The sequence below is a fragment of the Muntiacus reevesi genome, chromosome 11 (assembly GCF_963930625.1).
Source record: "Muntiacus reevesi chromosome 11, mMunRee1.1, whole genome shotgun sequence".
NCBI lineage: Eukaryota > Metazoa > Chordata > Mammalia > Artiodactyla > Cervidae > Muntiacus > Muntiacus reevesi.
In genome coordinates this window covers 33881137-33906961 of record NC_089259.1, presented here as the reverse complement: position 1 = coordinate 33906961, position 25825 = coordinate 33881137, and the positions used below count along the sequence as shown (strand labels likewise).

Here is a 25825-nt window from a genome sequence, read left to right as displayed (position 1 = left end):
GATATGCTGGGCAGCAAGTCTTGGAATATTGACTTTCAAATGAAAATAAACATCAGGGTGGCTCATAGTAAGCAGATTTGAACCCTGGGTGCCTGTGCCACCGGGAACAGCCAGAGCCGGAGAGCTGGCGAGAAAACAAACACCACCCCAGGCCTCCACGGCTCTCGCTGCGGGACACGGGGCCCTCGAACTTTCACTAGCATGGCGTTTTGCCCCAGGTGTTCCTGGGTTTTTATTAATACTAAATTCCCAGATTCCTCATATGCCTTAAAATATCTCTCTCAAAAAGGCAGGACTTCATGATGTGCTGTATGATGCCTAAGGTTCTTGGTAAACAATGACCACCCACCACCAAGAGCAAAAAGGGAAAAAAATATTACAATTGCAAAAGTATTTACTATTTGTTGTTGTTGTTCAGTCGCTAAGTCATGTCTGACTGTTTGCAAAACCATGGACTGGAGCACGCCAGCCTTCCCTGTCCTTCACCATCCCCTGGAGTCTGCTCAAACTTATGTCCATTGAGGCAGTTATGCTCTCTAACCATCTCATCCTCTGCTGCCCTCTTCTCCTTTTGCCTTCAATCCTTTCCAGCATCAGGGTCTTTTCTAATGAGTTGGCTCTTCCCATTAGGTGGTCAGAGTATTGGAGCCTCAGCAACAGTTCTTTCAATGAATATTCAGGGTTAATTTCCTTTAGGATTGACTGGGTTTCATTTCCTTGCAGTCCAGGGGACTCTCAAAAGTCTTCTTCAACACCACAGTTCATAAGTCTTCTTTATGGACCATAAGCCTTCTTTATGGTCCAACTCTCACATCCCAAGCACTAAATATGCATGCCACAGCTACTTTTAAAACTGAATGATAAAGGTTAAAAAAAAAAAAAAAAACTGAATGATAAGATTAAAAGTAATTTCCAAAAATAAATAAATAAATAAATAAAAATAATTTCCTTGGTTGGTATCTATACATTCCATTTAACAGATTTCATAAAATAAAAATGTTTATATTAGACACTTGATTATTTTGACTTTGAGCATTAATTTAGCAACCTACAACTCCTAAGGCATAAGGGATAATTAAGTTCCTAACTATAGGAAGAAAGGTTTAGATACACAGAGATATCTAGATTTCTATCTATATTTATATTATATACAATGTTACATCACCATTCCAGGATTTGTTACAATGTCACCCCTTCTTTCTAAAAGAGTGGTACTGTACTTTTTTTAACAGAGATTTGAGCTTCTATTTTGTAAAGTTCAGGGGAAGTAGGGTTGCTCATTCAGTTTCACAGTAACTTTGGAACCAAATTATAAATGTCAGTGTTGGGACAAGGACATGTTTGTTGCTACAAATTTGGGTAATGAAATACCTGTTTTCAGTTATCAATTTAATAGGCATCTTAAAGATCAATGTACCCCACACTGGTGATCCTGAAATCCTCCGTCTTAATTGGCCGCACTTACAAGGGTGAGAGGAACTCACAAGACCAGCAACAAGCCACCAAGGGCCAGATAGGGGTCTAAACCTCGAGGTTCCATTTTCAATGAACCTGACCTTAAAAACACAACTCAAAATACAGAAGAATGATACACAGTGATCATCAACCAGGTTGCATTTGTAAAAACACTGAGGATGATCACGTTGATTTTGACTGACTGAATCCCACCTGCGCAGGGGCCTTGCAGAGAAAGCAGGAGATGGACGTGTACAGACGGGCTCACCTGGGGCCACAGTCCAGGAGGCGGCGGGGCCAGGCGGGCGCACGGACAAGAATGAGTGCGTGAAGGTGGGTGTCATCCACGAGCGCCTCCCCTAAGCCAGCAACGCCAGGGCCTGGAGGGAAAGCCCAGCCCACAGCCTCTGCCCCGGAGGCGCTGCACATCCACCGGCCTGCCTCGGGGGTGCGAGGTGCTGGTTTCCGTCTCCCTGACCCCACGCGGATGGGAGTCAGTCCCGCTAGGAGATCCTGCAGTGCGGCACACGGACGCCAGGGGAAGCAAGAGAGCGCGCCGGAAACGCAGACCCGGAAACTGCCGCGGAGACGCGCCCAGGAAGAGCCGGAAAGGCCCACAGGCTAGAAGCGCTGATGGGGGACTCCTTCCCCTAGGTCGTGGGGAGGAAAGCACCTCAGCAAACTGGAGCAGCGCCAGCAGGCTGCGATCCAGGCCAGTCTACGGCCCCCAGCCAAGAACGGCTTTTAGCTGTCTGAAGGGCTGTAAAATATGCAAGAGGCTGTACTCAGCTCTCAAAGCCTGAAGCATTTACTATCTGGCTTTTATTTATTTTTTAAATTTGCGGACCATATATTAGAGTAATGGAGAAGGAAATGGCAACCCACTCCAGTATTCTTGACTGGAAAATCCCATGGACAGAGGAGCCTGGCGGGCTACAGTCCATGTGGTTGTAGAGTTGGACACGACTGAGCACACACGCACTTTAGAGTAGGTTTTATTAGCACACAAACTTCCAGAGGCTGAAATACGACGTATAATGCCTTATTTTTAAAAATTTTATAATATTTTTAAATTGGAGGATAATTGTTTTACAACAGTGTATTGGCTTCTGCCACACAACAAGGTGAATCAGTCATAAGTATAATATGTGTCCCCTCCCTCTTGAACCTCCCCTCTACCCCCTACCCCATCCTACCCCTTTAGATGGTCAGAGTTCTGTGTTGAGCTCCCTGTGTTATATAGCAACTTCCCACTAGCTAGCTATTTTACATATGGTAATGTAAATGCATCAAAGCTACTCCCTCAATTCATTCCACCTTCTCCTTCCTCTGCTGTGTCCAAAGTCTGTTCTCTATGTCTATGTCTCTATTCCTGCCCTGCAAATCATACATTTTTCTAAATTGCAGATATATGTCCTAATACATAAGATTTGTTCTTCTCTTTCTGACTGACTTCAGTCTGTATAACAGGCTCCAGGTTCATCCATCTCACTAGAATTGACTCAAGTGTGTTTCTTTTTATGGCTGAGAAATATTTCATCTTATGTATGTACCACAACTTCTTTATCTGTTCATCTGTTGATGGACATCTTGGTTGCTCCCATGTCCTGGCTATAATAAATAGTGCTGCAATGAACACTGTGGTACATGTGTCTTTTTCAATTATGGTTTCCTCACAGTATATGTCCAGTAGTGGGATTGCTGGGTCAGATGGTAAGGTAGTCTTCAAACCATAAAGATTATTTCAATTGTGTTAAACTGTTTTATTTCTAAACATTAACGGTCAATGGTTAAAAACATATTATTTAGTTAATAATTGGATAGTGTACAAGTAAACGATTTCCCAACCTATAAGAAACATGCTAATAGGTAGAGCAGTATGCAAGGACATGAGGAAAAAAGTCAATATGTTACTAACTACAAAAATCAAGTCAAAAACATTACACCATTATATAGGATTCATGTCATTAAAATGTTAAGTCTGTAATATATGATAACAAGAGTTGTAGAACTCTGGATAAATAAACTTCAGACTCTCTACACAATATTCACTCCCAGAGGCTGGAAGATGAAGGAAGAGGGGTTTCACTTTTTACTTCATAATGTCTTTATGCCTCTTTTCTTTCCCCTACAAGTGTAAGCCATGTGAGTGTGTGTGTGTGTGTGTACACCACTTTTGAAATTTTCAGAGGGCACGTGTTTCATCCCTGGTCAGGAACTAAGATCCCACTTGCTGCTTGCTGTGCCAAACAATAAATAAATAAATAAGTAATATTTAATAATAAATATAAATAAAATTGAAAAAATTTCAGGAGAAATTGAATTTACACAAAGAAATGAAGAACGCTGGAATGGTGAAAATGCAGATAAATATAAATTTAATTTTAATTGCCCTAAATGTTAGTTGACTATACACGGAAAAGGCAGCAGCTGTACGTGCTGTGACAGGATGTGTAAAAGGAAAACCTGTGACAGCAGCAGAAAAGCGGAAAGGTGCTGGGAATGTGCTCCTATAAGGTTCTTACCCAACACATGAAGATAGATCATGACTAGTTAGAAAAAAGCTTCATAAACCCTATGGTAATTGCCAAAAAAATATTTCTAAGAGGTATAAATGAACAATCATGGAGATAAATGAAATGATAAGAAATGCTCCATCTACAAGCCAGCCGAAAAGTAGGGTGGGGAAGAAGAACACAAAACAAACGGAACAAATGGAAAAGAACAAGCAAGACAGTCACTTAATCCAACTCTATCAATAATTACACTAAATGCTATGGACCAAAACGTGCTAATTAAAAGGGTCTGTCAGAGGGGACAGAAGCTCAACACCCAACTATATGCCTGGTTTGAACTGAGAAATGAATCCACAATTATAGATGTCAATACTTTTCTCTCACTGATGGATAGAAGTAACAGAAAATCCGTTAGGATGAAAAAGACCTGGATAACACTATCCAGCAACTTTACCCATATTTACATATTACAGTTCACTCCTAAATACATTTCTCTCAACTGCATATGGAATATTCACCAAAATAGACTATATTATGAGTTATAAAACATGCCTCAACAAAATAAAAGAATTGAAATAACGTCAAGTATGTTTTGAGACTAGAACAGATTTAAACTAAAAATCAATAACAAAGATATATGGAAAACCTTCCAAATTTAAATAAACAGCCTACTTTTAACTATATTACTACATACTAGCAATGAGCAAGCAGAAGCTGAAATTTTGTGAAGGTACTATTTACGGTAGCATCTAAATCAGGACACATTTATGTGTAAATCTAACAAAGCACGTGCAGTCCTGGTGAGTCCACATTGTACCACATTACAGAAAAGGCAAAGCTGTGGGGACAAAACCAGACCAGCGGCTTTGGGGCCCAGGCCAGACCACAAAGTGGGAGGAGGGGACTTTGTGGGGTGGCCAAAATGCTCTGAAGCTGGGGAGGGCGGGGGGAGACGGGGGAGGGTGGTGACATGACCACATGCATTTGTCAGAACACACAGACCTGAACACTAAAACTGCCGGCTTTTATTATATGTGAATAATAATCCGATTTTACAAATTAAAACACACATGGAACAGGAAAAATGAAATTCAGGTTTCACCAGATCTGAAAGAGACACGTGCACCCCAATGTTCATCGCAGCACTGTTTATAATAGCCAGGACATGGAAGCAGCCTAGATGCCCATCCGCAGATGAATGGATAAGGAAGCTGTGGTACATATACACCATGGAATATTACTCAGCCGTTAAAAAGAATTCATTTGAATCAGTTCTAATGAGATGGACGAAACTGGAGCCCATTATACAGAGTGAAGTAAGCCAGAAAGATAAAGAACATTACAGCATACTAACACATATATATGGAATTTAGAAAGATGGTAACGATAACCCTATATGCAAAACAGAAAAAGAAACACAGAAGTACAGAACAGACTTTTGAACTCCGTGGGAGAAGGTGAGGGTGGGATGTTTTAAAAAGAACAGCATGTATATTATCTATGGTGAATCAGATCACTAGCCCAGGTGGGATGCATGAGACGAGTGCTCGGGCCTGGTGCACTGGGAGGACCCAGAGGAGTCGGGTGGAGAGGGAGGTGGGAGGGGGGATCAGGATGGGGAATACGTGTAACTCAATGGCTGATTCGTGTCAATGTATGACAAAACCCACTGAAATGTTGTGAAGTAATTGGCCTCCAACTAATAAAATAAAATTAAAAAAAAAAAAAAAAAAAAGAAATTCAGGTTTCAACGTGCACTCCTGCACACACTCAGTACTGCCGCCCCCCTCTCCCCTCAACTCCCACCAAAAGGAGGATCACTCTGAGTCTCAGTGGAACAAGACCAAAAAAATGGCCGACCTTGCAAATGTATAAATTTTAAACCATAGTATTTACTACGAATACTGCTTCCTGTAATTACTAACAATCTCAAAGTCCTTACCAAAATGACTAAGCATTTACCCAGTTTAGAGGTAAAGGTTCAGAGTGACATGGAAAAACACATCTGAGTTGTCTGCTGACTATAAGGAAAGTCCATTTAGAGCTCACAATTCCATGACCAAAATTCCCATGGCTCCTACCAGCTAGCTACCTGGATCTTAGGTAAAAAGTTGCAGAGATCAGATAAAGCCTCTGGGTCATAGCTAATGACCCTTAATGCTATGCAACGGTCAATACTTTAAAAGCTTTTCAGAATACACTTATTTCTCCAGCACACTAGATTTTCTTGCCAGGCCAGGTTTGATTTCAAAATTGCACTAAGTGCTAGAAATTCAGGTTCCATTCTCACTCCTTCCCACATTTTAGCAGAGGAAACCTTCTGACCCAGGCACCCGCCCACTGGGACTTGGGTGGAAGACAAATTGACCACTCGCATTTCTAGGGTGGTGATTCCCAGGGCTCAGTAACTCGCACAACTGGAAGGTTTGTGATTAAAGAAGTGTTTGTGTTAATTCACATGCTCTTCTCCTGCCTTTGGGCAATTCCCTAAAGTAACGATCGTTTTCTTTTTATAAACAAAGAAGTCTCCAAAAAGCCTAGGTGAATTTTTCTATGATGAGAAAATTTTCCTTAAACGGGAAAGAGGGAGCCATACAGAGTTGCTCAGAGGAGGCGGCTAGCAGGAGGTCTCTGAGCACTAACACTGGAGGTGCTGTGAGGCCCCTGGAGAGCAAGTGCAGCCCTGAGCCTTGACTCTTTAGGTTCAAGGTCTTTTTTCTCTTTTTTTTCCATGTGGCGTTTATGATCTTAGTTCCCAGACCAGGGATCAAACCTGGGCCCCAGGCCATGGAAGCACTGAGTCCCAACCACTGGACCACCAGGGAAGTCCCAGAATCCATTTTTTTTTTTAAATGAGATCAGGAGAGAAAGAAATTTAACACAAACATGTTAATTATTCCTGGGGCCTGACTTTGCAATAGCTGCATGTGTGCATGCCCAGTTGCTTAGTCATGTCCCACTCTTTTCGACTCCATCCAAGCTCCTCTGTCCATGGAATTCTCCAGGCAAGAATACTGGAGTGGATTGCCATTTCCTCCTCCAAAGGATCATCCTGACCCAGGGATTCAAACCCACGTCTGCTGCATTGGCAGGTGGATTCTTTACCACTAAGCCACAGGGCTTCCCTTACAATGGCTAGTGCTGAAAAATTTATAATGAGCCTCATAAAGATTGCTTTTGGAGAAGGAAATGGCAACCCACTCAGGTGTTCTCGCCCAGAGAATTCCATGGATGGAACAGCCTGGTGGGTTGCAGTTCATGGAGTCAACGAGAGTCGGACACGACTGAGAAACTAACACACACACAAAGATTGCTTTAGAAAAATAACACTGCCAGTTATCACATGGATCATACGATACCACTGCAGGGAACAAAAGAAACAACGGAAGGCTTGACAATTAGTACTTGAGGCTGGAAATGAAACTTTGCAGCCATCATCACACACAGATTACAAAGCACAGCAAACATCTCAGAAGTAAAAGCAAAGGGCACTGGAAACTGTTCAGAAAAGAAGCCAAGTCACTCTAGTGGAGACAGACCCAAGTGGACACCACTGTTCTGGGAAACGTGTGGTGACACGTCACATGCTCACCTGTCAGGTCACATCATACACGTCATTGTAAGCATTCACTTCCATCATGTAAATATCATGTATCAAATTGACCCCAAAAGGGGTTTCCTACTGTTCTCATTGGAATCAATGGAGCCTGGCCTGGAATAAGGGCCACTTGAGGTGACCACAACCTCTGAGAATGGAAATCGAGGCCTCAGCGGGCCAGGACGAGGGGCTCAGAGGTCAGGGACGGGTTGGTGTCTGTCCTGGACCCTTCACTGAGCGGGACACAAGATGCGGTAGAAAGAGTGGGAGGAGATGAGGAAGTCTAAGGCCTCAGCATCAGGCCTGAGGCCTCTGCACCAGGAGCCCCGCTCAGGCCCGGCTTTGCTCCCAGTTCTCAGTTCAACAAGCATCACAGACCAGATGAGACACCAGCACTGGCTGGACATGGGGCGAGGAGGGGCTCAGGAGCAAGGCCCTGTCAACCCCGGGCAGCTTAAGCGTCACGTTTTGGAAGCCAGGAGACACTGGGTCTTCATGCAGCAGGAGCTGCGTTCAGGCCCTGATGGGCTGGAGCCTGCGTGGGCACTGAGCTGCCCCCAGTCCGCTGGGCCTAGAGTGTCCTTGGCGGTGGGGACAGCCTGATTCTCTGAGTGAAGTCGTTGGAAAAAGTAAATGTAAACGTTACAAGACACGAAAGGGTTTCTCTTAGGTGATCTCTTATATCTCAGAACAACAGTCTCTCATCCAGTTAGATGAAAATAGGAGTGTTAGCTGTCCAGAAGATGTTCTTTTTGCTCAACATTCTAACAACCCAAGAGCGAACTCCATCTTGGGGAGGGTGTGGGGGGGGGTTGGGGAGACAGTGTTTCTGGTCACGTGAACGCCATCCGCACCTGTGGGCTCACGATCCCCGCGGCTCCCCCTGCCTTTGACCCAAGGACCCAGGGGACAGGCCCTGCCAGCTGGGTGGGCAGGTGTCCCCACTCACCTGCACGTGCAGGGCGCCCTCTACTGCCTCCCGTAGGTCGGAGCAGCCGCTGATGAGTGACAGCTGCTCCTCGGCGCCCAGCTCGCCTTTCAGGTACCCCGACAGCTCCAGCATCTTCATCTCCTTCCTGGAAAGCAGTGGAGAGTGAGCCATGAGCATTCAAAACAACTCAAAGGCAGAAGTCTGCTTCACCTATCAGCAGGAAATGCAAAGCAGAGCACGATGCAGCCCGTAGCAGCGAAAGAACAGATGAGAAACCAAGTGCGGTGAGACCTGGAGCAAGGAACCACAGCACCATTGGCCCGGCCTTAACAGCTGCAGCCAGTGTGGCCAACATCAGGTGCTTTCTCAGAAGATTAAAAACAATACTATTGTGAGCCAGCGATCCCACTTCTGGGCCTGCATCCCAGACGTAAAAGTGGAGACTCAGATATTTGTACCCCCATATCCACAGCAGCATTGTTCACAGTGGTCAAAAGAGGGGGACAACTCCATGTCCACAGAGAGATGAATGGACACACAATGGAATGCTGGGTTCAGTCACTCAGTCGTGTCTGACTCTTTGTGACCCCATGGACATCAGCACGCCAGGCTTCCCTGTCCTTCACCATCTCCTGGAATTTGCTCAAACTTATGCCCATTGAGTAGGTGATGCCATTCATCCATCTCATCCTCTGTTGCCCCCTTCTCCTCCTGCCTTCAATCTTTCCCAGCATCAGAGTCTTTTCCAATGAGTCACTTCTTTGCATCAGGTGGCCAGAGTATTGGAGCTTCAGCTTCAGCATCAGTCCTCCCAGTGAATATTCAGGGCTGATTTTCTTTAGGATTGACTGGTTTGATCTCCTTGCAGTCCAAGGGATTCTCAAGAGTCTTCTCCAACACAACTGTTCAAAAGCATCAATTCTTTGGTGCTCAGCTTTCTTTACGGTCCAACTCCCACATCTGTATGTGACTACTGAAAAACCATAGCTTTGACTACACAGACTTCTGTCACAGTGACAATGTAATGTTACTCAGCCTTAAAAGGGAAGGGAATCCTGACACCTGCTACTCCACAGATGAACCTTAAGGACATGATGCTGAGTGAAATAACCCATCACAAAGGGACAGATTCCATGTGATTCCACTTATATGAGGGACATGCAGTGACAGAATCCACAGAAACAGAGAGAATGGGGGTTGTGGGAGGGGAGTCATTCTTCAATGGGGGGGGCAGTGTTTCAGTTTTTCAAGAGGACAAGAGTTGTGGGGATGGATGGTTGTACAACACTGTGAATGTACTTAATACTGCCAAAATGGACACAACAGTTACTAAGATAGGGGACTTCTCAGTGCTTAAGACTGAACTTAACCACTGCCAGGTTTGGTCCCTACTCAGGGAACTAAGATCCCAATACCTTGAGGCACAGCTTCCCCGCCCCCCCCCCCCCCCAACAATGCCCGTGGGATGTAGAAGCAGAAATCAGGGCTTCTTGGGCCTCAGTTCAGTGCCCCTGGGGAGAGGGCTGAGAGCAGGTGCCTGGAGATATGGGCCAGGCAGGATGAAGACTCCTGAGCTGGACCCACATTCCCGTCTCAGTCTGCGGATGGTGCAGTGTGTCCTGCCTGTAACTCAGGACATGTTAAATACACAGATGAGCAAACACGCACAGGCTCCAGAACATTCTCTGGATTCCCATGCCAGTGGCTCAGTCACTATCACATAGTTTGAGGCTGCAGGTTTATCATTAAGCTCTCGGAGTTCTTGGCAGAAAGCTGGGTTTGCACTCAGGGGTGCAGAGTGTCAGCCAAGGTCGGGGAGGCCCTGGGATGGGGCAACGGCTCAAGCACAGCTGGCGACCTGAGGGTCTGGGTCTCAGGCTGGGGACTGTAAGACAGGCTGGGCAGTGGCACAGCTGAGTGTGGGAACACTGAATGGGAGGGACAGGCCTAGGTCAAGGGTCTGCAGGTCACCCCTGAGCCCAGGCACCTGTGGGGGCCCTGCTCGTCCTGTCCTTCCCTGGGAAGCTGGCGCTCCTGGGATGCCAGGGCCCATTTGAGTCAGCCAGCTCCCTTGTCCTGTTTCTTCCTTAAAGCTGTGCACTTCAAATTTTTTGTTTTAGCTACAAATAGAGGAAGGGAAACTCTTTTGCTATTGTTACTGTGAAAAAAAAAAAAAAAACTCCAGTAAGACGCGCTGAAATACAGATTTCTTATTATCTTCAACTGAAAGCAGCTTCGTGGCAAACAGAAGGAGTCCAAGACCCCTAGGCGGGTGTGGCCTCTCCTGATACCAGATAGCTGGGTGAAGAAGCCATCACAAGCCATCACACCAAGCAGGACTTGGGTTTAATTTTTTTTTTTTTTTAAGGAGAGACAATCTCTGAGGTTTTTGTGATATAAATGATTTGGAAGAGTTATAGTATATTAGCAAAAAAACCCCCACAAAACACTAGTTCTACTAGTTCCAATATTTTACACTGAGTATTCTAGAACTTCTGCCTCAAGCTTTGCAGGGAACGAACTATTTGGTGAGATGCTCAGCCAGCTTCTCTGCCTCATACAGCTACCTACCTGGTCAGGTGACTGCAGTGCACCAGTTTCACCTCTAGAGGGCAGTGGAGCACCGCCCAGGACTCAATAGATACTTGCCTCCTAACGAGCAAAATTACGTTTTGAATTAGGAGAAAAAGAAATGTTAACAATGATCAGTATAGGGTACATATGGTGATCTTTTTTAATATATTTCTGTTTATGAGATTTTATTCAAAAGCAGCATTTACTCATTTAAGAAGAGAAGAACTTCTCAAAAAAATAAAACAAATATTTTCCGAACAGAAGACTGTGTTCCCAGGTCAGATAGGGACATTGGACTGGAGACTGAGGGATTGGGTTATACACTCTGTAGTAGTAGTTGTCTTTATGCATGTATTTCCCTAAAAAAATTTTTAAACTACAACAACATAGGCTTTTAGCTGTTTCAGGGTATTCCTGGAACCTCACCGTCAGCCTGTCACGGAGTCCCCAGGAGGGTTTCTGTCAGGGTTCTCTGCTCCCCACCTCTTCCCTGAGGTGTGAGGTGCCGAGACAGCTGCTGATGACAGGAAAGAGTCGGGAAGTCAGAAGCAGGAGTACCAAGCTCACGAATGTGAGGTGACTTGGCCTCTGCCACTGAAAATCCTAACCCGCAGAGGCCAGCCAGGAGACAAGAGGCCAGCAAGGGGCAGCGGGGGGCGTCCCAGCCTCGGACCCTGTCAAGGGGCCCTGTTGGTTTCCACAGTGGAACACTGTGTAGATAGTCTTTTTTCATTCATTCATCTCATTTTTGTCATTTTTAATGTCTTTGAAGTGGGGGGGGAGGGGAGAGGCAGAATACCAAGCTTTTTATTAAAAACATGAGCTCCAGACCTGCTTTTTCATACTGTTCATAGGGTTCTCAAGGCAAGAATAATGAAGTGATTTGCCATTCCCTTCTCCAGAGGACCACATTTTGTCAGAACTCTCCATTATGACCCATCTATCTTGGGTGGCCCTACATGGCATGGCTCACACTTTCGTCCAGTTAGACAAAGCTGTGGTCCATGTGATCAGTTTGGTCAGTAAGCTGAAGCTCCAACACTTCAGTCACCTGATGAGAAGAACTGACTCATTGGAAAAGACCCTGATGCTGGGAAAGATTGAAGGCAGGAGAAGGGGACGACAGAGGATGAGATGATTGGATGGCATCACCAACTCGATGGACATGAGTTTGAGCAAGCTCCGGGAGATGGTGATGGACAGGAAGGCCTGGTGTGCTGCAGTCCATGGGGTTGCAGAGTTGGACACAACTGAGTGAACTGAACTGAGACTTCTGCTTGACAGCACAGGGCCCAGTCCCCAGTCTGCCAACGGCTGCACCCACCAACACACCACTTACTCACGCAGGTGACTAGCCCTGTGCCTCGGACACCTTAACCTGAAAACCTCCCCAGAGGCAGATAAAGGCCAGTGCGCTGCAGGCAGACTGTCCCTCCGTCTGTGCCACAGGAGACCTGGGGAGCTGCATGCCCTGACCCACTGCTCGAGGGAAACCTCATAGGGAGAAGCAACCAAAACTCACATTCCTGTGTCCACACCCTACTTAATCCTGTGTGAGCCTTCACAGCCCTCCCGCCCAGGGAACACATGTGTCCACACACCTGGAGCCCACAGGACAAGGACGTCGGCATGATTCCCTGAACCCAAGAGCAGTCACTCCTCACCCTACCAGCCAGAGACAGCCAAAGTACTCTGGCTTCTCCCCAGTTTTAAGTGTACAATTGGCATATGTGAGAGTTGGGCCACAAAGAAGGCTGAGCACTGAAGAACTGACGCAGCAAGACCCAACCAGTCAACCCTAAAGGAAATCAACCCTGAATATTCACTGGAAAGACTGATGCTGAAGCTGAAGCTCCAATACTTTGGCTACCTGATACGAAGAACCGATTCATTGGAAAAGACCCTGATGCTGGGAAAGATTGAAGGCAGAAGGAGAAGGGGGCAACAGAGGATGAGATGGTTGGATGGCATCACCTACTCAATGGACATGAATTTGAGCAAATTCTAGAAGATGGTGAAGGACAGGGAAGACTGGCATGCTGCAGTCCATGGGATCGAAAAGAGCCGGACCTGACTTAGCGACTGAACAACGATAACAGCTTTCACAAATCAGAGAAGGGGGAACCATTCCTGTTTGGGAAGAAGAGTCAATAAGTGACGTGAAGCAATCATTTGGACTGTCCTAGTGACAGCCAAGGGACAGCATGACCCGTGAACACACAGATATGTCAGGTTCAACGACCCACGGAACCCATGGCCCCTTGGAGTCAGCTTCTGGCGACAGTACTCAGGTCACTTGGGAACTTCTCAGCCCAGGGAGGTCTGGTCACCTGCTGCCCTGCACCCTCCTGGTTATATCCATGCAGACAGGCTCCTGCCCACTAACTTATTTGTTCTTTACTGGCCTTCATACAGCTGAAAAAAAAATCTCTCGGCGATGGCTTCCCTGGTGGCTCAGTGATAAAGAATCTGCCTGCCAATGAAGGAGACTTGGGTTGGATCCCTGGTCCAGGAAGATCTCACATGCTATGGACAACTAAGCCTATGCACCACAACTACTGAGCCTGTGCTCTTGAGCCCAGGAACCACTGCTACTGAGCCAGTGCACCTAGAGTGCCCGAAACAAGAGAAGCCACCATGATGAGAAGCCCGCACACTGCAATAGAGAGCAGCCCCCACTCACCACAACTAGGGAAAAGCCTATGCTGCAACGAAGACCCAGCACAGCCAGAAATACAAATTAATTAAATTAAAAAAAATTTCTCCATGAATGTCTTGTGCATGTTTCTTATAGTCACACCCAGATTGCATACATTTTTCAATGACTGTAGCAGACTTGGATGGGAGCCAGGGGAGGCCATTCTGTGATCTATTAACCTCAACTATTCCAACCAAAGCTACATGGACAACTAAAAGGCAACTTCAAACCAGACCAGTCCAGAGGAATCCAGATCAAATTCAGGTTCAAGATGTTGAAGCAAATGCACAGATCTGACTGGTTAACCGAGTCAGAGAGTCAGCTGTCAGGATAGGAAGTTCAGCTACTGAGGCGACAGAGCCCAGGGCAGCCACCCAGTTTTCAGAGACCACTTCTGCTGGTCTACTAAATCCACGTCCACGTGGAAAAGCAGATCCATTTTCAGTGACTCAAGTTCGGAATGACCATCTCCACACGACGGAGATGGCAGCTGAGATACAAGCAGAGTTCACCCAAAGATTGCGATTTCAGCCAGGGCTCCAGGCAGATGGGCAGCTGGCCCCCCGCCCACACGTGGGGCTGTCACTCAGATGTCACCACGGCCCAGGCTGGGGTCCTGGTCCCGAGAGGCGACCCCGTGGAAATGAAACTGAACCCAAGTCATGAGAAACAAAACACTCCCAATCTCCGAGTCCACATTTCAACTTTGTTTACTCGATCTGGGTTTTTCTTCTTGAAATACAACCACCCTCTCAAATTCTTGAGCCCTAACACAGGCCAAGCATTGAGCATTCGCTCGAGAACAAAAGCCAAGCAGCGAAGCATCTGCTAATAGGCTTTTCCAAGGTCAAGTTCCCTTTCTGTTACGAGTTTCAATACATGAGGTTTTAACAGTTTTCCCACTGTTAGAAAAAGACTAGGTGGACACCAGCAAAGGGACTCAGCCACACATATACATGTATCCATTCTCCCCAAACACCAGTCAATTCAATCCAGTCAAGAAGATACACTGTTTATGCTGCCGCTTCTTCTTTTTTATAATATTTATTTATTTGGCTGTGCTGGGTCTTAGTTGTGGCATGCGAGATCTTTTAGTTCCCTAATTAAAAAAGAAAAAAAGGGATGTAGGTGGCCTTACACAAGTCATAAAACCTAGAATTGAGTGTACCTTCCCTCCATCAGGAAGGCGAGGAGACACGATTCACAGTCGATCCTCCTGGCAGCTTTGCCAGCAAAAACTTGAGCAGAGGTGTCACGAGATACCCTGAAATCCTGCTTCCTGCCAGAGAAGCACAACTAGTTCCGCACATTAAAGTGCAGTCAGCTTACACGTGGTGGGGGGAAGGGGTGGGTCTAGAAAGAAAGCCACTCATGAGGAAAGACACATAATTCAGGACATTTGCTTTTCCTACAGTAAGGCTGCTAACTAATTTTTGGAGGGGGTATTTGTTTGTTCCTTGGTTCAAAAATCTTAGGCTGATATCTAAAAGCTCAATCTAACTGGCCACCAATAATACTTAAAATGTATGTTAGCTCTTAATTAAGCATAGCAGTATTAAAATATTATAGGAAAGCCTTTAATCTAGCCTAAGAAAAAGAAAACTTTATTTACAATTTCCCAATGTTCTCCTTTATGCCTGAAAGGACTTTAAAAAGTGGCCAAACTCTTTCATGATACACTTAAACAATAAAGTCTATCAATATAAATACCCCCAAGAGATAGGACAAAGAACTTTGCAATTAGGGATCTTAGTTTTCTCTTGGTTACAGGTACATCATAAGATCTACAACATAAGAGATGAAACTATAACGGAACTGAAAAGTACATCAGTCAGCAAACCAGAGTCAGTCCTGTGGCTGAGAGTTAAGAGTGATTTTTACATTTTTAAATGATTGGGAGTACTTTGTGACATGTGAAAATCATATGAACTCCAGAGCTAGGAAGAAAAGCCACGACAAACCTAGACAGTGTATTAAAAAGCAGAGATGTTAGTTTACTGACAAATGTCCATATATCAAAGCTATGGTTTCTCAGGTAGTCAAGTTCAGATATGAGAGTTGGACCACAAAGAAGGCTAAGCACCAAAGAATTGATGCTTTTGGACTGTGGTATTCAAGAAGACTCTTGAAAGTCCCTTGTACAGCAAGATCAAACCAGTCAATCCTAAAGGAAATCAGTCTTAAATATTCACTGGAAGGACTGATGCTGAAGCTGAAGCTCCAATACTTTGGCTACCTGAAACTGAAGCTCCAAAACTTTACGAAGAACTGACTCACTGGAAAAGACCCTGATGCTGGGAAAGATTGAAGGCAGGAGGAGAAGGGGGCAATAGAGGATGAGATGGTTGGATGGCACCACTGACTCAATGGACATGAGTCTGAGCAAATTCCGGGAGACCGTGAAGGACAGGGAAGCCTGGCATGCTGCAGCCCATGGGGTCATGAAGAGTCAGACATTACTAAGCAGCTGAATAACAATTTTAAAAAGAGAAAACCTAGAAATTAAAAAGGAGATGTTTCATTAGAAAATATTTATCAACTAAAAAAATGAAAGAAGTGAAACCAGCAAAAGGCAGAGTTGCCATGAAGGTACATGCAGGGGGGACCTGGGCCTGAGACCCCAGGTCAGGTGTGAAGGAGACAATGTCAGACCCTAGTCTGTCCCCAGACAGGTGGGTGGCCGAGAAACCCCTCCACGGGGCATTCACACTGCACCTCACCAGGACCCAGTGCAGGCCCAGGGTTTCCACAGATTAGAGCCAATGCACACAAACTCAGAGATCACCAAATACACAAGGCAACGAAAGGCAGTGGGTTTTTTCACCCCAAAAGATGCCACTTTGGCACAAGGACTATTCTGACCTAAAGGCAATCAAAACCCAGCAGGTTCTGGAGCTTCTCCTGAACTTCCCTTCAACTGCTTATGTTTATACTTCGGGGGATGGAGGGGCCTGGGTCAAAAGAGTGTTTCACCCAAGAAACACCCACACAGCAGGGCAGGTCTCCTCTCCCTCCCAGCAAAGGCCTCCTCCGCCTCCCCACATCCCGACCCGCCCTCCACCCATCAGGCCTTACAGAAGCCTCAGTCCCTTGATTCCTTGTGGGCCCCCACTGCTTCACAGGACTCCCATCACACAGAATAACATTTGTTTTTCTCCTATTAATCCGCCTTACATCAGTTTAATTCTCAGATCACCAAATGAACCTAAAAGCAAAGGACCATTTCTCCACCCCTACAGTGATAAACCTCGTGGCTCAGCAGTAATGCAGGAGATGTGGGTTTGATCCCTGGCTCGGGAAGATCCCCTAGAGGAGGAAGTGGCAACCCACTCTAGTGCTCTTGCCTGGAGAATCCCATGGACAGAGGAGCCTGGTGGGCTACAGTCCCTGGGGTTGCAGAGTCAGACACAACTTAGTGACTAAATAGCAATAGGGATAAACCACCACAAAATGTGTTAATATTAATATTCTCATCTTAGCATCTATTACTATTGTGATGTTGTGACATATAATAAGAAAGATGTAGTTGGCGTTCACAGAGCTGACACAGAGCTACTAAAACTCCTTGGAATATCCTGTTCTAGGAGCAATAATGTGTCTTTTGTTATGTTAATGAGGTGACTTTTGAAAGCACCTCAGAACTGGGCTGGTTGCTTATGTCACCAATCCAGTAATTTCAGGGTCAGCACTTGAAGTCCTGCCCCTGACCTCAGGAGAGGGAGAGGAGCTGGAGGCTAAGTACAATCACCAGTGATTTAATCAATAGTGTCTAAGTGTCAGAGCCACCAAAAAACCCAAAGAGGGAGTTCAGAGAGCCTCCAGGTTGAACAGGATTGAACAGGATATTCAGGGAGAGGGGACACCAGAAGGCAGGAAAGCTCTCTGCCCACCACATGTCTCCTGTGTATTTCCTCATCCTGCTGTTGACTGGACGTGAAACAGGAGGGAAGTACACAACCTTTAAAACACTGACACAGCCTGAGGACACGACGTAAACAGATAAGAACCAAACCAAACAGGACCAAGATGGCAGGCAAGTTGGCTTCCACTAGATCTTGAGCCTCAGTGTGTGAAAGTGAGTCACTCAGTTGTGTCCGCCTCTTTGCAACCCCATGAACTATACAGTCCATGGAATTCTCCTGGCCAGAATACTGGAGTGGGTAGCCTTTCCCTTCTCCAGGGGATCTTCCCAACCCAGGGATCGAACCCAGGTCTCCCGCATTGCAGGCGATCGCTCTAACACATCAGCATACTAAGTGACACACTCCCAGGTGCCATGACAGTCCCCATCCCGTCCCCAAAAGAGCTGGAATACTCCTCCCACTCATCAGCCTATGAAATTACCCACCCCTATAAAAGAAGTAAGGTGTTGCAGTAGTAAAGAATTTGCCTGCAATGCAGGAGACCAGAGCTCCATCCTTGGGTCTGGAAGATCCCCTGGAGAAGGAAATGGCAACTGGCTCCAGTATTCTTGCCTGGAGAATTCCACAGACAGGGAAGCCTGGCGGGCTACAGACTGTGGGGTTGCAAAGAGTCGGACATGACTGAGCACATGAAAGCTAAAAACCCTCTACCCTGGGGTGGCCCTCGCCTTCTGAGATGGTCCCCACTCTATCTGTGAAGTGTGTTTCTCTCTAAATAAATCCACTTCCCTATCACTTTGTCTCTCACTGAATTCTCAATGAGACATAAAGAACCTGAGCTTCTTAAGTCTCGAGACCAGGTGTGTGATCTCAGTTAAAAGACCATGGGTTCAAGTCCTAAGCTTGAGTTGCTTGGTTGTAGTAACCCTAATTCCATTTGTAATAAACCAGGAATCCACTGAGTAACTGGTCTCCTGAGTCTGGGAGCCACTCTAGCCAGTAAAGCAAACCCAGGAAGGGATGGTAGGAACCACAACCAGTAGGCAACTGGACTGAGCTGGAGTCTGAAGTGTCAGCGGCAGGGCAGCCCTGTGGGATGGAGACCCCCACCTGCTGGACATGATGCTGTCTCAGGGCTGAGCTGAGTTGCAGGACACACACTGGGGTCAGAGAACAGCTTGGTTTGGGAAGGCCCACACATCATGAGTGGAGACCAGAATCGCAACTTTTAAACATGTGGGTTGAGAATCTTTTGTAAAGAGCCACATTGTAGTATCTTAGGCTTTGTGGCCACATGAGGTCTTGCCTTGTGGGGGTCACTATGAGAATTCATATAGCAGGATCACCAGGCTGAACTTGTCCTGTTGGGAAGGACTAGCTTTGTCTTGTTCATCCACGTGTCCCTGGTGAGTGGCACATGCCTGGAAACAGAGGTCTGTGTGCCAAGTCCCCCTCCTTCCCTAATGGCACAGAATAAAGCATTGGGGAGTGTTGAGCTTTATGGTGGTTGCTTCATTTTTTGCTTTTTGTTTCTTTCAAATGATGTTTCATCTGTTGTTGTTCAGTTACTCAGTTGTGTTTGCCTCTTCACAGCCCCATGGACAGCAGCACGCCAGGCTTCCCTGCCCTTTACTATCTCCCAGAGTTTGCTCAAACTCCTGTCCATTGTGTTGGTGATGCCATCCAACCATCCCATCCTCTGTTGTCCCCTTCTCCTCCTGCCTTAAATCTTTCCCAGCATCAGGGTCTTTCCAGTGAGTTGGCTCTTCACATCAGAAGGCCAAGGTATTGGAGCTTTAGCTTCTGAATCAGTCCTTCCAATGAATATTCAGGACTGATTTCCTTTAGGATTGACAGGTTTGATCTCCTTGCCATCCAAGGGACTTTCAGAAGTTTCCAGCATCACAATTTGAAAGTTGTTTCACCTAGTCACCAGCTACCTGTTACTCTATGTAAGAAGCAACTTTACTTCTCTGGGTTTTGGGTTCTTATCTGCTATACAACAAAATTGGCCTAAGGCATGTAACTTCTTGAGGCCTAGAGCCTGACATCATGCCCTATATATTTGTCTTCTCAAAGAGCCAATGATAAAGCATCTTCTGTTACACAAAATGCACATTCAAATTAATGCTCATGGCTATGCCCCCCACCAGGAGAGTAACTACCTGACAAGCCTGAGATGATCAGAGCCGTGATCAGTGATGGCATCATAGGGGGGCAACCTGTGAATTAATTTGTCCTTCTGTCTTTGACCTCCCTGTCTCCACCTTTTTCCTTTCATTCCTATTCTTTTTCTTCCTGAGGTGGTCCCTGAAATGCTACGTTCCGTGGGCTCAACGCTCAGCATCTGCTAAGTCTGCATACTCTCACACCTCAAACAACACTCGTCCCAGTTAATTCCCGTCCTGCCATGCAGAGCAACAGGTAAGAACACACCTGAGGCCCTCAGGACCTCCGTGCCCGCAGGGGAGGGCCAGTGCAGCTCCCGGGCATGTGGCACAGAACCATTCACCAGTTCTTGGGCTGCAAGTTGAGGGTCTACACTGGGTTCCTCCAGCCCCCTCACACATCTCTACCCCCGGAAGTCCGTCCTCACAGTCTGAACCCCTGCTGTGGGGTGGATCCACGTCTCACTCAGCCTGGCTTCACCGGCTCCGAGACTGCGACCCCACAGGAGAAGGAGGACTCCAGCTTCAAGGGCTTGAACAGACAGGCTGAGGCCGCAGGGCCTCTGCATGCACAGGGGACTCACCTGAGGCTGACCAGCGCATCGGTCACCTGCCGAGGCTCGATGTCGAACAGTTTGACCCTGAAGCCCGCGCTGGCGAACAGCATGGCCCAGCTCCGCCCGATGAGCCCACTGCAGGGAGAGAAGGAAGAGGCGCAGGTCAGCTGGATAGTGGAGCCACTCCGCGCCAGCCCAGGGTGCGTCTCGGGGCACACAGCATCCTGTTAGTGAAACACCTGATGGCTTACAACTCCACGTTTTGACAGCGGTATCCACTTAAAATGCTGCTTCCACACAAGAGGTCCTGGGTCCTCACTGCAGTGCTCTCCAGACCTGGGGGCAGCTTGGAGGGGCAGGGCGTCCACGCACCATGCCACGGACCCCCGACTGACCAGTGTCAGCTGAGTCCCGGGCTGGAGAAGAAAGACAGCATCTCCCCCGCTGCCTCAGTTTTTCCTACCGCCACCAGCACTAAAGATGATGATGTTAAAACTGTACACATCTTACCTCTATTAATCTGAAAACTACCCCACAAGGGAGATGCTAATTTTTTTGTATATATTTATTTATGTACTTGACTGCACCAGGTATTAGTTGAGGCATGGAGAATCCGGTTCCCTGACCAAGAATGGTACCTGGGCCCCTGTAGTTTTGTTGAAATCCAAGAATGAAATACAAAAACTTAACCAGGTTTTAGCAGTTAGTTCACACTCCCCAACCACCTATAGGTTGAGAGAGAGAAAGACGAGATAAGGAGGGGAGACAGGAGAGAGAAAGGGGCCAGAGGGGACAGGAGGGGAGACGGAGGAAGGAGGGAGAAGGGAAGGGAAGCTGGGCTACCCCAGAAGTGAAGATGGCTGCTTCCTGAGGTGTTAAAGCTGTGGGAAGGTCGGTCAGTCAGTCAGTTCAGTCGCTCAGTCGTGTCCGACTCTTTGCCACCCTAGGGACTGCAGCACGCCAGGCCTCCCTGTCCATCACCAACTCCAAGACCTTACTCAAACTCATGTCCATCGAGTCGGTGATGCCATCCAACCATCTCATCCTCTGTCAGCCCCTTCTCCTCCCACCTTCAATCTTTCCCAGCATCAGGGTCTTTGCCAATGAGTCAGTTCTTTGCATCAGGTGGCCAAAGTACTGGAGTTTCAGCTTCAACATCAGTCCTTCCAATGAATATTCAGGACTGATTTCCTTTAGGTTGGACTGGTTGGATCTCCTTGCAGTCCAAGAGACTCTCAAGAGTCGTCTCCAACACCACAGCTCAAAAGCATCAATTCTTCAGTGCTCAGCTTTCTTTATAGTCCAACTCTCATATCCATACATGACTACTGGAAAAACCATAGCTTTGACTAGATGGACCTTTGTTGGCAGAGTAATGTCTCTGCTTTTTAATATGCTGTCTAGGTTTGTCATGGCTTTTCTTCCAAGTAGAAAGCGTCTTTAATTTCATGGCTGCAATCTTCAGTGATTTTGGAGACCAAAAAAATAAAGTCTGTCACTGTTTCCATTGTTTCCCCATCTATTTGCCATAAAGTGATGGGACCAGATGCCATGATCTTAGTTTTTTGAATGTTGAGTTTTAAGCCAACTTTTTCACTCTCCTTCATTTTCATCAAAAGGATCTTTAGTGCCTCTTCACTTTCTGCAATTTCTTGCAGTCAATCTACTTAATTCCTTGTCAGCCTCCCCTGGGGAATTGGAAATAGTGACTCCCAAAGCACGGGTCCTTTGCACAACAATCAGAGCTGGAGAAAGGCACAGTGGACCCTGGAACAACAGGAGCTAGACTCCCCGGAGCCCACCTATAAGCAGGCTTTTTAAAATGGTAAATCCTACAAAACTTGGGATCTGCCATTGGGTACCACTGATGCAGAGGAACCGACAGTAAATTACACTGGCTTCTCTGGTGGGAATGGACAAGTGGGTGCCCTCCACCTGCCAGTGGTCCAAGGGTCCCCTGTACCATCAACTCTAGACTCCACTAAACACTGTTGGGTGCCAGCAGCAGGCCAGTCCCAGCCCGTGGTTGATACACACTTGACTGTGACAAAGGCTGCAATGCAAGCAAGGTCACCACGCCCAGGACAAGGTGCACTTTCTTCTATATTTTATATCCCATCAGGAGGCAGTCGGTCGCCCTCCTGCCTGGAAAGCACACAGGCACAGGTAAGGCCACTGCTCCCTGCCAAGGAAGGTGACAAAGCACCCTGACCCCTTCCTCGAAGGGGCTTCTGCCGGGAGCCGTTATGGGGGGGTCCCGCCCGTGACGAGGTCATGAAGAAAATACCGGGCAGGCAAGGCTGTCTAGGATAAGGGACCCTCCAGGTTGGCCTCGGCCTCTACCCTACCCTATATTCTCCCCCCTTTTCTGCTGTTGTTCTTGTTTACTCTGCTGCGGATTCTTGTGTTGCCTGCCTAGAGCTCTCCTGCTCCTCTTTCACTGAATGAGGACCAACTTAAAAGCTAATTAATAAATCTCCTGGACGCTGGTACCCTATAAAGGGGCCAGGGATGAAGGAAATGCTTCAATTCAAACATTTTGCTGGCATTCTGGCTTGTTTGATAAATGTGTGCTCTCATTGCACAAAATGCTCTTGATTGTTCTAAACATCCTAAGCACAGTACGCTAACAAAAGAAACTATTAAGCATAGGTCCCTCCGTGGGGTGAAAAAAGCTCCACAAATATGATAGCCACAAATGTGCCTAATAGAAAATACTTTAGATAGAGATTAGCTGGCAACTTCTTGCAGGTGGTTAACTTTTAGACTAAGAGCCTGTTTTGTGCCATATCTGCTGTTTCTGCAGTCCTTCGCATTTCTGTTCTGTAAAAATGTAATCCTATCTAGTTCCCATAGAGATGACGCTTATTAGAAAGAAAATAGATTAATTATAAGAAAAACAGGGTCAGCTACTGAAGTTGCTTAAGTCACACCAGGTGCAAGCCATAAAATGTTAGCAGGCCTGAAGGCCAAATGGTAAGAAAGACTCTTGTGAACAAAAAGTATGTGGCTGACATCCAGTTTCTGTTGAAGGTCAAGTTGCTGTAATGTTTTGAGATGCCCTGTGTGTGAGCAACATGCACTCCCCCCAAAGATGTTGTTAAGGGTATAAAGGGGCCGTGCAAAAATAAACTTCAGACTTAGCCCTGAGCTTTGTCTCACTCTCTCATTCACCGACGCGTTCATCCTGAGGGTTCCCCTGGATCCTGCTGGGGCTGGACCCCGGCAGGCTTCAAGGAGGGGCCCCGGACACGACTTATTCTCAGGACGGAGCTGTGACTGGTCAGGCGGGCCAGCCCCTGGGCGGCGTAACCCGACACCGAGCCTCCCAGAAGGTGTACTTGATGACCAACAAGTATCAACAAGTGGGTAGTTCGCTATGCCAGCTTACCAACGGAAAGGTGCACGTGGACGCCTTTTTTAAAAAATGAAAACTGCAGGAGTTTTAAAAGAGGATGGAGTATCAACCAGGAAACCGTGGATGGGACTTGAGCTGCTAACCCGACACCGAAACCCTGGAGAACCCGGATGCCCTGGGGATAGGGTGCCCTCGCCATTCAGGAGGCCTGGATCCGGATCCGGACCGCGCGGTGGGTCCCCACCCCTCCCCGGCCAGGCGGGGTCGCCCAGCGACAGCCACAGGCCCGAGCGCGCGCCCCGCCTGACCCAGATTGCGGCTCCGCAGCCCCTCTGCGCCCCCGTCCCTCGGACGGGAAAGGAGACAACACACCTGTGCGGACCCGCGGCCCGACAGCCCTGCGTCCGCTCGCAGCGCCAAATGCCACCGTCCCCACCCGGCCCGCATCAACAACTCCGCCCGTAACCGCATAGCGCAGCAGCCGGGCTGCCGCGGGGGCCCCACGTAGCTGCGCCCCCCGCCGTCGCCCAGGCCCGCCCGGTCCTAGGGAGGCGCGCTGGGGTCATTGGAGCCGCGCCGCCAGCCTCCCCCCGCCGCCCGGGCAACGACGCCCGGGCCCACCTGCCACCCTCCCGGGCACGCGGGTTCGAGCCCTCACCTGCCGACCACCGCCACCCCACCGGGCGCCGAGGACCCTGGGGACGCCATGGCCCGCGCGGTGTCCGAGGAGACAGCTGCGGCGCGCGCCACCCGGGCACTGGCTCCGCCCGCCCCGCGGCCGCGACATGGCCCCGGGGCCTGGCCCGTGGGTGGGGCGCGGGCGGAGCCTCCACCTCTCCACGCCCCGCGGGCGCGCAGGGCTCCGGGCGGGGCTGCGGGGCTAGCGGGGCTGTGGGCGGGGCGGGCAGGGAGCCCGGGACTGGGCGGGGTCGGGGGAGCGGCTGGGACCGCGTGCGGAGCACTCGCCTCCCTCTCCCCGGAGCACGCACGGAGGAGGTGCCCGGAGCGTCACGTGGATGGGGGCCAGGTGGGAGAGCCACCCCTTCGGACTCTAGTGACTCACTTTGTTTTGGTCAGTTCCCTACTGAACCCCCAAAGTCCGTGCACAAGGAGGGGGACACCTCCAGACCACGACAAGGTGCGACCGCTAAAGGAACCCACAAATTTACCCCTGGAATTCCCTTCCCATGTGAAGATTTAGCACCACGTCCGGGCGCACGAGCTCAGGATCCACTGCTGGGTTCACACTGTCGTTGGTTTCGAGGAAGACCAGCCTTTATCCACAGAGGAGGCCGAGGCCCGGGAGCCCTGGGACGGCAGACAGGAGGGCTGGGGGATGGCAGGGGGTGTCCACCACACTGGAAGGCCCGGAGCCCCCTCCCGGAGGCCCAGCTGGTCTCTCTTCCAGAAGGAGGAAGTGTCCCCGCGCCGCCCCGGGCTCTTTTCAGAAACTGCGGAAGAATAGGCGCACGTGCCCGTGACCACGCGTCCCCGCAGCACCAGAGCGGGGGCCACGCCAGCCATCCAGGTCAACGCAGCGCTCCAGCGGAAACGCGTGACCCTGACCAGCAGGGCCCTTCCTCTGTCTTCCTCAGCCCAAACGGAAAGAGGAATGTCAGAGCCTAGAGCAGTTTCACAAGGTATCGGTCAGCATTTGAAAAGGCACTCAACTCACTTAAGAGAAAAGTGACACAGCAAAGATGTCCCCAAGATAAGGCTTTAAATGTTGAAATAACTATGCGTGGGGGCTTAGTTGCTCAGTCTTGTCCGCCTCATTGCGACCCCATGGACTGTAGCCCACCAGGCTCCTCTGTCCATGGGATTCTCCATACTGCAATGGAGAATACAGAAGACTAGAGTGGGTTTCCATTTCCTTCTCCAAGGGATCTTCTCCACCCAGGGATCCAACCCACATCTCCTGCTTCGCAGGCAAATTCTTTACCAGCTGAGCCACCAGGGAAGCCCTCACATAGCTATTTGGATTCATAATGAAGCCCCAGCTCCTGTGCTGCCTTCACCACAAATGACCCGAAAATTTGTCTTCTTTTAAGTAGCCAAGCCCCACTTCCTCTCTGAAGCTGTGACTACTCAACCGGGTGATGGGTGA

At 48.1% G+C, this 25825-nt stretch overlaps 1 protein-coding gene across 1 annotated transcript in view; it reads right to left on the bottom strand.

Annotated features, from left to right (window-relative positions):
* CRYL1 (crystallin lambda 1) overlaps window positions 1–24531 on the bottom strand; it is a 53417-nt gene extending 28886 nt beyond the window's left edge. The window contains exons 1-3 of the mRNA XM_065902172.1: window positions 24377–24531; window positions 20388–20495; window positions 8519–8645 (exon numbers count right to left, since the gene is read on the bottom strand). Of these exons, the coding sequence (XP_065758244.1) occupies window positions 8519–8645; window positions 20388–20495; window positions 24377–24426 (285 nt within the window). The 5' untranslated portion in view covers window positions 24427–24531. The remainder of the gene's footprint in view (window positions 1–8518; window positions 8646–20387; window positions 20496–24376) is intronic.
* Window positions 24532–25825: the final 1294 nt, after the last annotated feature.